Source organism: Rhinatrema bivittatum, chromosome 9 (genome assembly GCF_901001135.1).
Source record: "Rhinatrema bivittatum chromosome 9, aRhiBiv1.1, whole genome shotgun sequence".
NCBI lineage: Eukaryota > Metazoa > Chordata > Amphibia > Gymnophiona > Rhinatrematidae > Rhinatrema > Rhinatrema bivittatum.
The window spans coordinates 234,617,686-234,634,345 of NC_042623.1; the positions used below are offsets into that span (position 1 = coordinate 234,617,686).

The window sequence follows — 16,660 nt, forward strand, 5'->3', positions numbered from 1 at the left end:
ACATGCTTTAGTTTAGATGTAACTGTGTCACAGTGCAGCCCTGCAAAAATTAACCAGAACCTGAGCTATGTAAAGAATTGCTTTACATGTGCTTACTTAATGAACCTTTGCTGATCTTTGAGCCTGGATAGTGATGTGCTGTTCACAATGATACGGTAATTGTAAAGGTCCTGTGGTGCTAAATGCAAGCAGAAAATGTGGAAAACCTGTAGTAATATAGGCAGAAGTCCTGAGAAGACTGGCAGAGATGCAGATGAAGCCCCAAGATGGAGGCACCATCCAATGATTTAACAGCAACAAACAGTGGGACAAAAAACATATTTTTCTAAAAGTGTTTTTAACACATCAGCGAAACCGTTGAGGAAAAGAGACCCTATAAATATTGGTGTGGCCCATGAAGTAGATTGGGACATATGTTCCAGAGAATCTAAAGTAGAGAGAGGAGCACGAACACCAAGAAAAAAAGGAGAGCCAAGAAGGAAAAAGTGGTACAACCAGTAAGCAAATAGCACAAGAAATAAAAATTCTAAATAAAATGCATCTATCAACCTCTATTTAATTGATACATGCATTGTATTTGTATTTTTATTTCTCTGCAGACAAGCAGGACAAAGATGCAGAAAAGCTCTCTCACCTTCTAGATTTTTCTGAGCATACACAGCCATTTCTACACAGTCGCAGCCACCCAAATTCCCCCATTGTTTTTCTTCTGCCTACTGTGCCTCAGGTACCACTGCTTAGCCTTTCATCTTGCACATTGTGCAAAGGTAAACACACAAAGAGAAAACCCCTAATGGGTGTATCTGGGGGATAAAGTGCTGGGAACGTTTACAGTGCTGGACAGTGTTAGACGTATGGATGACATGAACAAAATTTATAATCCAGTGCTGTGGGCCACTAACCAGATTTGATGAGAGGTACACAGAGCAGCAAAGATCTCACATGAATTCTCACTAGTGGCACTACTGTGGAAGAATTCAGCTCTGAAAATAAATGGTAAAAGTCTCCTTTGAAAGAGTGGGATCAGTTTGGAATCTTTATATTAAACAGCTTTTCCAATGAAAGGTCCTGAAATCATTTCTGGCGTTGCAAATTGAGTATGGCCTACATAAAAGTTTTTTTTAATTATTTTCAATTTCTAAAACAATTAAATAGGCCTTTCTGTTTGAGAGAATAGAGTAGAATAGAGTAGAATTAGCACTTTATGTTTCTATGTTTCTAGAGTAGAATTTCTAGAGTAGAATTAGCACTGTTTCTATGTTTCTAGAGTAGAATTAGCACTTTATGTTTCTATGTTTCTATGTTTCTATATTGTATGTTCATTAAGAGTCATCTTGAGAAATTGGAAGATTATCCATAATAATTTGTTTAGGGAATGGATGGATTTGATTTCTCTTATGGCATCTTATGAAGACATGATTGCCAAATTTTGGGAGGAATCCACAAGTTTTCAGAAATTGTGGGGCACATTTTTAAAGTTTATGAAAGTTAATTTTTTTTGGGTGTTAAGGAGGTATGCATGAAGGGTACTTATCTAAAGATAGGTCGATAAATGTTCTAATAAGTTTTCTCTTGAAAGTTGGGTGGGTAGGTGAAAGGGTTAAAAATGGATAGGAGAACTTTTGCATTTGTCAGAAATTATAATTTATTTTGTGATTACAAAAAATGTATTGAACCTCCAACACAAGTTGTAGCTGTACCAATACAACCGGAGTTTGACAAGAGCGTGGCAGCCAGAATTGTCATTGCTACCAATGTGAAACAAACCTAGATATTAAATATAAAGTTCAATCTTGTCCAAGTCATCAGAAATTCCAGCTGCCCAACCAACCAGTGGTCATGGAACCAGCCTGCAAAAAAATAAAAAACTCATTCTAATACTCCACTGCCTTGTGGATGCCACAACTAAAGATATTCCAATCAGCTATGTTAAGTTCCAGCAGGTGCTATCAACCCACCTCTTGACCAATGCAGTAGAACCTGTTCTGTCACAGGAAACCACATGCATTTCTCCTCCATGTACTTCCCAATTCCAAAAAAGAAAGAAGGACCTCATCCCATCTTGGACCTCTGAAACCATAACAATCATCTCAAGAAAGATAAGTTCAAGATGAACTCCTTAAGCATCATCCTCCCTCAATTGGAGATCAATGACTCTCTATCTACTTTAGGGGGTCATTTATCAAAATGCTATAAGGCGTTTTTGCATGTGTTAAGGGTTTATTGCATGCGAAAAGCGCTAACTCATGTAATAAGTTCTTAATGCGTGTGAAAACGCCTTTACTGCACGCGATTGCACCATAACGTATGGATGTGGTGCAAATCTGAAAAAGAGGAGGAGTTGGGGGTGGGCTTACTGTTTTGTGAAGCACTATTGCACAGCTTTAATGCTGATGTTAGCTACACCTTTTTCAGTAGTGTTAAGTTGTGTGATAGCTTATGTTACTCAGGTAGAGAGTCCATCAAGCTAGGTTGAGAGAACATTGCACAAATCTCATCTTTGGGTGAGTTTCCTCACTCCGAAGGTAATCAAATCTTCACAAGAGAGCACTGTTCTGTTCGTACGTCTCACTTTGAATGTCAAAGTTGCCCCTAACCCCTACACTAATACCTAAACCTCACGTCGAGTGACTAGGTGGGCCTCCCATAGAGATATAAATACCTATCTAGGGTGAGGGCATCATGGCTAGTCTCTCTCTCTCTCTCTCTCTCTCACAACATGGTCCCCCCAGTGACTATATGCAGGAAATACCACATTCTGGCACTTATCAAAAAGTAATCCAATTTGTAGTAACTTAGCTCTTTGCATAGGTATTAGCACAAAGTGCCTATTACCATAAAACATGCCCCTTTTTCTATCTCAGGTGATATTTAGTGCATTTTGATAAATACAGGCCTTAGATCTCAAAGATGCTTACATATGCATTCCAGTTCACAAGAATTACAAGAAATTTCAGCATTTCACCAGAGAAAATAATCACTGTCAGTATTGAGTTCTTCCTTTCGGTCTCTCATTGGCTTCCAAAATCTTCATGAAATGCTGCTCATTTAAGACTGCACAATGTATTTGTTTTCCCTAGACATCTGGCTCATGGGAGGCCAAATCCGTCTGCAGCCCTACTCTTTACTTTGTACAATGGAAATTAATCCCTAAATCTCCCAAAATCCAAGGTAGAACATTCTCAAGTAGTACAGAGAAGGGCGACCAAAATGATAAAGGGGATGGAACAACTGCTCTATGAGGAAAGGCTAAAGAAGTTAGGGCTGTTCAACTTGGAGAAGAGACAGCAGAGGGGGGGGGCGGGGTATGAAAGAAGTCTACAAAATCATGAAAGGACTTGAATAAGTTAATTTAAATTGATTATTTACTCTCTCGCATAATAGAAGGACCAGGGGGCACTCCATGAAGTTAGCAAGAAGCACATATAAAACAATTCAGAGAAAATTATTTTTCACTCAGTGCATAGATAAGCTCTGGAATTCATTGCCAGAGGATGTGGTTATGGCAGTTAGTATAGCTGAGTTTAAAAAAGCAGAAGTCCATAAACTGCTATTAATCAATAAGGATTAGTAGCTTGGGATCTATTCATTTAATGTTTGGTAGGTTCTTGTGACTTGGTTGGCCACTGTTGGACACAGGATACTGGGCTTGATGCTCACTTGGTCTGACACAGTATGGCATATCTTATGTTTTTAAGTAGTAGACTTTATAGGAGCTAATCTTGACACAACTTAAGAGAAAGATTTCTTTCTCAAGAAAGAATAAATATCTTGATGAGGATAATCTTGACAATCTTCAAATGGAGATAAGTCACCAACTGGCTGATTATGCAGATATTGAGACACATGGCAGCAACAGTCCATGTCACTCCTTTTTCTCACCTTGCCATTAGACATGCTCAATGGCACTTAAAATTCCAGTGGAACCAACATTTTCAACTGCTCTCTCACAAAGTGAAAATATCTATCACTCTTAATTCTCTGACATGGTGGTTAAATTCTTCCAAACTATGAAGAGGTAATTTTTTTTACCAACTCCAGTTTTAGGAAATAATAACCACAGATACTTCCAATCAAGACTGAGAAATTCATTTCAGCCACTTATATTCTCAAGGAACCTGGTCACCAATAGAACAATTACTTCACATGAACCATCTAGAACTGAGAACCTCAGTGCTCTCAAAATATTCAGTCCTTGGTTACAAAACAGAGTAGTCTTAATTCAAACAGGCAACCTAGTGGTCATGCTCTATATTAATAAACAGGGAGGGGATAGGATCCACCAACCTTTGTTTGGAAGTCTGCAAGATTTGGAAATGGGCAATTTCCCAAAGAATCTTCCTTCAAGCAGTCAGTCAGTTAGGGAAAGAAAATCATATAGCAGACAAATTAAATCTCCAAATGCTACCACGCAAATAGTCAGTAGACAGTTAAATAGCTCAGGAACAGCTTGCATCTCTGGTGTATCCTGATCACAAATTTATTTGCAACACCATTAAACAGACTTCCAATAAGCTTCTCTAGGATGACAGTGGAGGACAGTCTGGCAGCAGATGCCTTCTCAATTCCTGTTATGCTTCCGGGATGTGAACCCTTGGTCCAGCGAAGAACGAATGTTCAGTCGCTGATTGGCGAAACCTCGACTCGGACTGTCACGAAGATCTGGATGCAGGCACCTCCAGCAGGACGAGGTATAAAGCTGAGCTGGCGCCTCCAGCAGGTCGTGGACTCAAAGGTGGATGTCCTCAGCAGGTCGTGAAAAGTAAAGCTGAGCTGGCGCCTCCAGCAGGTCGTGGACTCGAAGGTGGATGTCCTCAGCAGGTCGTGGAAAGTAAAGCCGAGCTGGCGCCTCCAGCAGGTCGTGGACTCGAAGGTGGATGTCCTCAGCAGGTCGTGGAAAGTAAAGCCGAGCTGGCGCCTCCAGCAGGTCGTGGACTCGAAGGTGGATGTCCTCAGCAGGTCGTGGAAAGTAAAGCCGAGCTGGCGCCTCCAGCAGGTCGTGGACTCAAAGGTAAAATAGTTCAGGGAATGAGAGTTTGAGGGAGTTCCACAGCCAGTCCAAGGGTCGAGAGCCAAAGAGTACCTCGCAGCCGGTCCAGGGGTCAGATGCCAGAGAATACGCCAAAGCCAGTCCAGAGGTCGGAAGCCAGAGAAGATGCCGCAGCCGGTCCAGGGGTCAGATGCCAGAGAATACGCCAAAGCCAGTCCAGAGGTCGGAAGCCAGAGAAGATGCCGCAGCCGGTCCAGGGGTCAGATGCCAGAGAATACGCCAAAGCCAGTCCAGGAATCAGGAACCAGAGAATACGTGACAGCCGATCCAGGGGTCAGGAGCCAGAGAAGAAGCCACAGCCAGTCAGAAGTCACTACCGAAGATCAGGAACCACAACAGGAACAAGCCAGGAGCCGAGATGAAGTCAAGGCAGAGTCTGAGGTGCAGGACCTGCCTTTAAATAGCTCCCACCAGCTGGCACACCAGGGAAGAGCCAATCCTGATGCAGGAGGCATCCTGCAGCGAATCAGAGGCAGCGAAGTAAGCCCCTGAAAGGGGGCGGAGCCAGCAACCCGGAAGAGGAGCCGAAATGGCGCGGCCATGTTGTGCCGCGGTCCGCGGCCCCGGACCCAAGACCCAGCACCTTCTCAAAGTAAACGCGGCGGTCTGCCGCGCTGGTAAGTGGCGGTTTCCGGTCGCGGCTCGCCGCGAGCGCGGCTCCTAACAATTCCATGGAATCAAGGACTGTCGTACCCCACCCCCACCCCAATTCCTCTAATAACCAAAGCACTTCAGAAGTTAAGAAGGGAAAGTGTAAAATTCTGTATCTGATTTTATATTCCTCTTTTGCGTACTTCAAAACATATTACATTCAGGTACTATAGGTATTTCTCTGTTCCCCAATCTGAGGCAACAGAGGGTAAAGTGACTTGCCCAAAATCACAAGGAGCGGCAGTGGATTTGAACTTTGGTTACACTGGTTTATAGCCTGCTGCTCTAACCATTAGGCTACTCCTCCATTTTGGCCCCCTTTTGGCCTTGCCAAGTTTTGGTTTCTATGGCTACAGTGCTTAGTGGTGCATATTCCCATCCCTGATCACAAAGAACAATGGAAATTTCCTACATCTCAACCTTCAATTATTGAATCTGCAAGGATATTGAAAGCAAGTTAATATCATCTCTGAAGTTGTCTTCTGAAGTAGGCAAAGTTCTCCTAGCACCTAGAAAATGCTCAATGAGAACATCGTCAGCAACAACCCTTTACATGTCCTGTTCTCCTGTTACTTCCATACTTGTTAAGTCTTCAGTCCTGACTGAGAAAGGCTTAACGTTGTCAGAGTCCATCTGCATGTAATGAAAACTTAAAGGGTCTTCCTGTTTCTCATCAATTTACAGGTATCAGATTCATGAAAAACCTAAATCATTTTAAATCCTCCCATTCAATTTCCTCCTTATACCCTTGGATCTAAATGTAGTTCTAGCTCATCTCATGAAACCACCATTTGAACTTTTGGTGAAGGCAGAACTAAGGTTCTTTTCTTGGAAAATGTTATATTTAATAATAGTGGCATCTGCCCAAAGAGTAAGCGAGCTACAGGCCTTAATATTTTACTCTCTTTATACTCAAATTTTTAATTTTCCATAAAAGTAGAAACTCATCCTAACTTTCTGCCAAAAGCTCTCTCTCGCTTTCATTTAAATCAATCCATTGTCCTGCCAAAATATTTTCTAAGACTACACGCTAAGCCTTGTCATAGAGTGGACTGCAGAAGAGCTTCGTTGTTCTATTTGGAAATAAAAAAGTCCTACAAAGTCTTCACAATTGTTTGTCACCTTCAACTCAGTCAGACAAGGTTCTTCAGTTTCAAAAAGAACTCTTTCAACTTAGGTATCTGATTGCATTTCAGGACAACATCAAAGTAAAGTGAAAGCCCATCAAGTCAGGACTACAGCAGCTTCCTTGGCAAGGCTGGCACTTGGCCTTCCATCCAAACTTTTACTTCTCTCTACTGACTAGAAAAGGAAGTAGTTTTGGAGAGGCAGTTCTAAAGAGCTTTTTTGACTTTGGAAAATAGTTTATAGCAAGTGTTTGTGAACTAGTTATCTAACAAAGGAGAAAGCCTTTATTCCCAACCTGCTCACTTTCATTTATAGGGAATAATTATCATACTTTACCTCATCTGTAATCATAAATATACTTTTCATGTTGCCATTTCTGACCCTTGACTGTCACTTGTAGTCTTATTAATGTCAAAAGATCCCATACTGCCAGGAGTCTAATTAGAGCAATGGTGGTTAGAGCAGTAGCTTCACGCTCATGCATTCCAACTATCCCTGTATAACAAGGTAGCTCTTTGTAGCCTCATTGAAATAATGAAATGCTAAACCCAAGAAGTTATTGATGCCTTTAACCCAGTGAACAGAAACAAGAACTACTCAGAACAGCTTGTGGCATGGGCATTGTTCTCATTGGCTGTCTCGGTACAAACTACCTTCTCATTGGTTTCTCAGTAATCCATACAATAAGCAGTAGAATGTTATGTTTTCAAAACCATTTCTCTGGAATAGATACCCTTGATTCCTATTTAAGAACAAAGGACACAGGATACTATGATCACCTACTGGCAGAATTGGGCTGTATCTGAAAAAATTGTAGCCAATGCTGAGAACTGCATTAAGTAATTAATTACATTATTAGCAAAGTAAAGAATCGAATGTACTGAGGCTGATGAATACTAAATTGAGCTTCTACCCGAAAACAAGAACAGACACTTCTGCTGTTTAACTATTTTCAAAAAACACTCATGGGATGCTACAGCACGAAACTCTGAGGTTACCAACAACAAACTGTTCACTATTTCCTGAATGGGACTGAAATAGAGAAGGTGATGGAGGAAATGACCAGATGCTGGAAATCTGTGTATTGAAGCAGATAGGACACAACTGAGATGCATATAGGAGCAAATGAGGGAAGGGAGCAAGTCACACTAGGGCAGGGGGTCTCAACCCAGTGCCCCCTAATCAGTCAGATTTTCAGTATATTGTTCAGTATGCGTTCATTCAATACTGACTCAAAAATATTTGTGAAACAAAATCTTTATTATAACAAGAAAGGCAAGTAATGCAGTTTCTTGGGAGCAGCACACTTCACTAGCAAAGGGGGGAAGTCCCAAATCTACTGAGTTCTACCTCCACGTAGCCTTTACTTATATGTAACATATCTCTACAGTTCCTTTGTTTTGCACTCATCACGCCTTGGCTGGTTTCGACATCTCTCTCCAATCACAGGCTGCCAGCGTTCAACTCAGGGTTCTGTATATGTACAGCTTTCTTCACTTCAGCTCAGGTTAATGTGTATAGGGCAGCTCTCCTGGTTCTAGCTTGTATCATTCTTTATCATGATCAGTGTACAAAATCCAATACTTTGAGTGAGGTTATCAAATTTGCGGATGATACAAAATTATTCAGAGTAGTTAAATCACAAGCGGATTGTGATACATTACAGGAGGACCTTGCAAGACTGGAAGATTGGGCATCCAAATGGCAGATGAAATTTAATGTGGACAATTGCAAGGTGTTGCATATAGGGAAAAATAACCCTTGCTGTAGTTACACGATGTTAGGTTCCATATTAGGAGCTACCACCCAGGAAAAAGATCTAGGCATCATAGTGGATAATACTTTAAAATCGTCAGCTCAGTGTGCTGCAGCAGTCAAAAAAGCAAACAGAATGTTAGGAATTATTAGAAGGGAATGGTTAATAAAATAGAAAATGTCATAATGCCTCTATATCGCTCCATGGTGAGACCACACCTGGAATACTGTGTACAATTCTGGTCACCGCATCTCAAAAAAGATATAGTTGTGATGGAGAAGGTACAGAGAAGGGCAACCAAAATGATAAAGGGGATGGAACAGCTCCCCTATGAGGAAAGGCTGAAGAGGTTAGGGCTGTTCAGTTTGGAGAAGAGATGGCTGAGGGGGGATATGATAGAGGTCTTTAAGATCATGAGAGGTCTTGAACGAGTAGATGTGAATCGGTTATTTACACTTTCGAATAATAGAAGGACTAGGGGGCATTCCATGAAGTTAGCAAGTAGCACATTTAAGACTAATCGGAGAAAATTCGTTTTCACTTAACACACAATAAAGCTCTGGAATTTGTTGCCAGAGGATGTGGTTAGTGCAGTTAGTGTAGCTGGGCTCAAAAAAGGTTTGGATAAGTTCTTGGAGGAGAAATCCATTAACGGCTATTAATCAAATTTACTTAGGAAATAGCCACTGCTATTAATTGCATCAGTGGCATGGGATCTTCTTAGTGTTTGGGTAATTGCCATGTTCTTGTGGCCTGGTTTGGCCTCTGTTGGAAACAGGATGCTGGGCTTGATGGACCCTTGGTCTGACCCAGCATGGCAAATTCTTATGTTCTTATGTTCAGCAGTTCAGTGTCTTTCAGGTTTGCAGCATATACAGTTATATACATTCCCCTCTTGGAGGATTCTTGCCTAGAGATCCTTCACAAAAAGTCTTGGCCCGTATCTGGCTGTCTTAGGTTGTCCCCTGCAAATATTCTAATAATATTCCCAAGAGATCGTACCCGTCATAGCCTAGCATACTGTTTATACCGAGTCTTATATGACATAATAGGGGTCTGTATAAATCGCAATTTCATTTTCCAGACAGGGCTGCATAGGTTGAAGTGATCTGTGTTTCCACAGTGTTTGCATACATCACTTTACCAGGTGACACTGATGAAGTTAAACGATGTTGATATTGTGAAATAAATGACATATACATGGCGTACACAAACAGCCAAGCAACAAAAGTCCACCTAAGCCAATGGTGAAACTTACAAAGCCCTTTAGGCCAGAACCTAAACCTGCAAATCACGAAGTAACCGTGGACCACCAATTAATATCTAAACCACCCTGAAAATCTTCTACCTTCAATCTCGCCAAGTTTTGGATTTTTTCCATGGCATTCTTCACAATCTCTTAACGATTAACCACTACAGTGCAACATTATGTGCTAGTAAGCATAGTACATAATTCTCCTTCGTTGGCAAAAATATAATCTAGTCCTTGTCTATTATATTTGGTAACAATATTAAGCTCATCAATTTGTGACTGAAGAGCTATCATTGCCTTATTCATTTCAAAAGTCATAACATGGAATAATGATTGCAACCTTCGGATTGCCATTCCCAACTCAGCAGCTATTGCAGGAGGCTGAAAAATGGGAATCCAGGCTGTCCAAGATAATCCATCTAATCGGGCTTTAGTAAGAGGGTATGTGGAATTTAGATATATAAGAGACATTTCAATCGCCTCTCCTTCAGATATTGCTGATGGAATGCTCCTACGTATACGATGTTGAAGGTGAGCTGTGTTTGCAAAGTTATTATCCTAGTGAAATAGTTAAAAGTCACTAGAACACAGAAATAATAATCCTCAAGCAAAGAAAGATACACCGATTCGTCACATACCCATTAACTAATAGTGTCCTACAAACAAATTAGTAAAATTACTAATAAAAGTTGCATTACCACTATAAGGTCCATATATAAAAGGACTAGCAAGCCCATCTCGGTCTGCACGTTGTATAGAAGAGGTCAAAGTCAAATTGATTTCATTACTGTTCCTAAGAACGCTACAGGCTATATAACTAGATTTAAATCATACGGTCGCAAAGGTCTCTTTTGCTCTTTTAACAGTATTTGCAAGGCTAAGAACACACTGTAAACAACCATCAGAACCATTGGTATCATTTGCATTAATAACTACAATAGAGTTGGGATGCTGGGCTTGATGGACCCTTGGTCTGACCCAGTATGGCATGTTCTTATGAGTTGGAACAATTACACTGCTGTAATTGGGAATGGCCAATTGGGGGTCTGGACAGAACTGTACCTTCAGTTACCACCCATAAATTATTAGTTCTACAATATGTATAATTACATGGAATAGGATTAGACTCTGTATGACTGTTAGTACAGAGGTATCCTCTAGGTGGCAAACTAGCCGACAATGGTGGGAATTTCGTTCTCCCTACATATTCTGACCATAATTTACCTGCCAAAGGGTCCAATGACACATTTGCTTGACCGCACGCATTAAATCCTATAATCTGGCATAATCCTACAGGTGAGTCAACAGCTGGCAAATGATTCATAGCAATTGGAAAAGGGGTACAAATAATACAATTTGAAATATTCTCAGGTAAAGCTTTAGTCAATTCCTGGACTGTTTGAACCCACATTCCACGTCTTGTGTGTAAAATGTGTGCGCCAGACTAGATCACCAATCTTGATAGTAGTCTTCCCCTTCTCCTTAAGTGGGGATTCAGGAGCTGTTAGAACAGAAGAAATATATTTCAAAGCAGATAAAACATTTGGAATGGCCATGGGATATCATTCCCTGGCAAAGGGGCATTAACATACATCGCATGTTGTAAATCCTGTAAATTCCTTCCCTCCAGTAAATCTTGTTTAGCCACCGTAGCAGGAGACTGTAAAACCCCATTGTTTGCAATTTGTAAAGAACATAATTTAGTTTGCGATTTAACTAACTGATCTCCTGGTTTTGTAACCCCTTCTTCGTATTTCTGCAAATAATGAAGGAAATGACTATTCATAGTGGGCCAATCCATGTTCTGCAAACCTACAACATTTAAAAGAGGAGTCTGCATTTTCTCTGGTAATGATTGCACAAACATATGACAAAAAATTGGCAATTGATTAGTAGAGCTGAATGGCTCTCCCATTTCCTGCTGATAAATAGTTTGAAACCCATGCAAATGCTCATCAAATGTTTTTAACTTTGGATTCCAGCGTGCTGCTGTTAAACGGGCAAAATCACGCTGCTGTGGATATAACTGGTGCAGGCTCTGCCATAAGGCAGCTCAGTGCTAGTTAAACCCATCCCCATCATATAAATTAGAATCTATAACTCTCGACCTCCCAGCGGATGTCCACACAAGTGTCGGATTCAACCCAGGAGTCTGTGCCAAAACTGCCTTTAAATTTCCCACTGCCAATTAATATCCACTTGTATGTTTCTCAAATTCACTTACCCATGGCCCTGCACCTCGCAAAATACTGGGTAACTTATCTAACAATGTCTGCAAATCAGTAAAAGACCACAGGGAATATACATTCATAGTTGGCTGTACTGGAGAAGTTTTATCAAAATAGGTAAAACTTTAACAGATTCTGACACACCAATAGGACTAGTGGACGGATATTTACCCTCATATTTTTCCCAGACAACCAATCCCTTATGCATATATGATTGCAACTTATGCGACCAGCCAGGATTGGGCATGCCCCAGATAGCACTACGGGCAGTATTCATTCCTTCATGTGTTAAATCACCTTCTAAGGGGTACGTGGACATCTGGTGGGACAATTGTGATGTCCACATATTTAGGTGAGTAACCCATGGCACAACATAAAAGTTTGATGATTCTTCCCTAGCAAAATAATCATGGGGAAGGAGGGGCTCTCTCTGGGCACACGTAACTCCTATGAATTCCTTTTCAGAATCCTGCAAAAGAGGAACTGCTCTGGGTCCCATCCTATCTCACAGCTCTATAGAATGTGTTTTCAATGGCTTAGATTTTGATATTTTGGGTACAGCGCCAGAGGTAACAGGCGCTGCAGGAATATGCATCTGTGTTATAGGGGTATTCATCTGTGACTTTAAACAATGTTCCAGCAATTCTACCTGCTTTTCTAACTGCTGAAGCTCCAATGCATTACTCAAATGAATCCTTTCTACAGCAATTTGATCTTCCTTTATCTTATCCCAATCTTCTTTGGTAGGCATATTAATACTGCGATGGGATCTCTCTTGACCATGCCTTACATTAACATTAAAATTATTTATCCCCTTAATCTGCTCATCCAGCCCACAGTCTGGTTCCACAGGCATACATTTCACTCGTCCTACAATATCTGGGTAGCACTATCTTGCCCATATGTCATGATCACGTCGGGGTCACCAAAATGTTCAGTATGGGGCGGATTTTAAATGCCCTGTGCGCGTAAATCCGACCGGATTTACACTCGCAGGGCCCTCGCGCGCCGGCGCGCCTATTTTGCATAGGTCGCTGGCACACGCAGAGCCCCGGGACTTACACTCGCAGGGCCCTCGCGCGCCGGCGCGCCTATTTTGCATAGGTCGCCGGCACACGCAGAGCCCCGGGCTTCATAAAAGGGGCGTGTTGGGGCATTGCGGAATGACGCGGCATTTTGGGGGCGGGCCTGGGGGCGTGGTGCTGGCCCAGGGGCGTGGTCGAGGCCTCCGGACCAGCCCCCGGGTCGGGTGATGGCGCGCCAGCAGTCTGCTTTCAGCAGGCGTAAATCTGCCAACAAAGGTAAGGGGGGGTTTAGATAGGGCCGGGGGGGGGGGGGGTGGGTTAGGTAGGGGAAGGGAGGGAAAGGTGGGGGGAGGGCGAAGGAAAGTTCCCTCCGAGGCCGCTCCGAAATCGGAGCGGCCTCGGAGGGAACAGGCAGCGCGCGCTGGGCTCGGCGTGCGCAGGTTGCACAAATGTGCACCCCCTTGCGCGCGCCGACCCCGAATTTTATAAGATACGCGCGGCTACGCGCGTATCTTATAAAATCCAGCGTACTTTTGTTCGCGTGCGTGTATGTTTTTAAGATCTACCCCTATGTGTTCATTCAATACTGACTCAAAAATATCTGTGAAACAAAATCTTTATTATAACAAGAAAGGCAAGTAATGTAGTTTCTTGGGAGCAGCAGACTTCACTAGCAAAGGGGGGAAATCCCAAATCTACTCAGTTCTACCTCCACGTAGCCTTTACTTATATGTAACATATCTCTACAGTTTCTTTGTTTTGCACTCGTCACGCCTTGGCTGGTTTCGGCATCTCTCTCCAATCACAGGCTGCCAGCTTTCAACTCAGGGTTCTGTATACGTGCAACTTTCCTCACTTCAGCTCAATGTGTATAGGGCAGCTCTCCTGGTTCCCGCTTGTATCATTCTTTATCATGATCAGCGTACAAAGTCCAACAGTTCAGTGTCTTTCAGGTTTCCAGCATATACAGTTATATACAATATCCACAATGAATATGCATGAGATAAATTTGCATGCACTGCCTCTATTGTAATCATATTCATTTTGGATATCTTGCAAATCCAATTGGTTTGAATGCTCAAGGACTGCCCCTGTCCTACGGTGAGAGATCCTAATGTTACTGCCTTCTCTTTCATCCTGCAACAAGATGAATATTCAATGCTGGACCATGGCTGAGGTCTTCCACCTTGTTAGCTCTTTGGGCTGCAAAATTCTTGCTCCTTAACTGCACCTTGTATTTTATCTAGCAACAGCATGGAAAAATTACTTAAAGATGGTATAGAAATTGAATTACTTAAAGATGGTATAGAAAATGTATTTATTGTATTTATATACTGCTGTTCTGTAATCAATCACAACGGTTTACAAACTAAAATAAATAATATGATACAATAAATAACATCAGTATAAAACAAGCAATGGAAAGGTAAAACATTATGAATTCAAAGGTAAAAAATAAAATCAGATTTGGATAAAAGATTAAGATAAAAAACAAGATAAAATAAAAAGTAAAAGTTAGCCTCACTCAATAATCCATTTTCCAAGGCAACATGCCAGCCAGTGTCAAAAACTGCCTTATTTTAAACATTAGTCTCATGGGCTAGTTTAAAAAGCCAAATCTTCAATCCTTTCTTAAAAACAGAAAAGTCTTTTTGCAGCCTTAATTCCGCGGGCAGAGAATTCCACAGATTAGGACCAGCAATTGAAATAGCTCTCACTCTTACTTCACTCAGATGTGCAGTTCGAACTGAAGGAACTGTCAACAAGCCTTTATTTGCGGATCTTAAATTCCATTGAGGGGTTTGCAAATGATCGGCTGTATTTAGCCATTCAACCTTATTGTTATGCAATGATTTGTGGAATAAGCATAAGACTTTATAATCAATCCTAAATTTTATTAGTAACTGATGTAATTAATATGGGAATGATATGGTCATATTTTCTTCCACCTGTTAACTCTTGCTGTGGAATTTTGAAATAGTTGTAGTGATCTCGGAGAACTCACTGGAAGACCCATTAAAAGGGCATTGCGTAATCTAAATTAGAAAAAAGTTAATGTTTGGAGCACGGACCGAAAATCATTATGATTGTGAAGAGGCTTTAGTCATTTTAGCATGTGCAATATATTGTAACCTTCTCTGATTCTAAGGTTAATGTGCTTTTTCATATTAAGGTCAGAGTCAATTATTACTCCAAGATCCCACGCATAGGTAGAAGATTCAATTTGTGTCAAACCATAATTAAAAATAATAGGTGTATTCAAAGAGACTTTTCTGTTTAGTAATAAAATTTCAGTATTTTCAGTATGTGGTTTGAGTTGCTGAATAGTGGACATATATACCTCTGTGAGTTTCAAAGTTTTTTCTATAGCTTCATTAATCGGAATCAGTATTTGAATGTCATCCGCATATATATAATAAGTAATCCCCAATCCTTATAATAATTTACAAAGGGGTAGCATGTAGACATTGAAGAGTGTGGCTGACAAGGATGAATCCTGGGGCACCCCAGTCACCAGATCGATTTTTTCAGATACAGAATTACCAATAATAACCTGAAATGAGCGGTCCTTAAGGTAAGAGGCAAACCATCGAATGGTCTTACCACATAGTCCAATTTCAGATAATCTTTGAATCAATGGCCTGAGGAGGAGGCATGAACGTTTGTACAGTAACAGTGTAAATGTGCAGTAGGCAAATGTTTTATGTAATCTGCCATGCACACAATTATGCATCATCATTTTTACTTTCTATAAATAAAGTATATTTTGGATAGAATCCGACCCCAGCCCTTAAACAAGAAGTAATCCCCCTGTTCCCTCCTCCCCAGAAAAATTAACAAAAGAAACATATTCACCGAAAGTAAACTTTTTGTTAAATGTTTTTCCTTCTCAGCTTGGTTCCAGAAGTGCTGCGTTCACAGGGTTAAAGTGGAGGCCAAGCTTGTTAATGCTGTCCTTGACTGTTATATTATAAATGATGGATTTATTTGTGGGGTGTTTTTGTCTTAAAGAGCTCGGCACCTCATATTACGCAGTGGCCCTTGTCAGAAAAGATTCCACTATCACCATCAACAGCTTAAAGGGGGTGAAGTCCTGCCACACAGGCATGAGCAGGACGGCCGGATGGAATGTCCCGGTTGGTTATCTCATCGACAGTGGCCGAGTGTCTGCCATGGGCTGCAATATTTCTAAAGGTAAATAGCCTCCAAGGCTGGCACTTACACTTCAGCCTGTAAAACAGTTCATCCTACTTGGTAGATGCTGCTAGCCTATACCACCTTTCAAGGCATGGGGGACGTTGGCGTGGACACTGGATATTTGTTGTGGAACCAGCTCTTCGTGACATTTTCCATAATTTTCCCATCACGTGATATTTTCCCCATGATTCCTGCTATTTTGTATGATTTCTATGACCCCTCCAGCATAACCCATAAATTCTGGAGCAGCTCTGGAATTGAATTTAGATTTTTGCCATCCCCTTGTATATGGTTTATAAATGTTTGCATCCCTGAGCTGGATTTATCTGTAAGATATCCTCTAAAGAAAACAAGCTAGCAATAACATAGGAC

General features: G+C 41.3%; 1 protein-coding gene across 2 annotated transcripts in view; it reads left to right on the plus strand.

Moving 5' to 3' along the window:
* The window catches only part of MELTF (melanotransferrin), a 148,271-nt gene that overhangs the window by 74,795 nt on the left and 56,816 nt on the right, over positions 1 to 16,660 (plus strand). For both annotated transcript variants that reach the window (XM_029616069.1, XM_029616070.1), the window contains exon 4: positions 16,103 to 16,285. In XM_029616069.1, the coding sequence (XP_029471929.1) occupies positions 16,103 to 16,285 (183 nt within the window). The remainder of the gene's footprint in view (positions 1 to 16,102; positions 16,286 to 16,660) is intronic.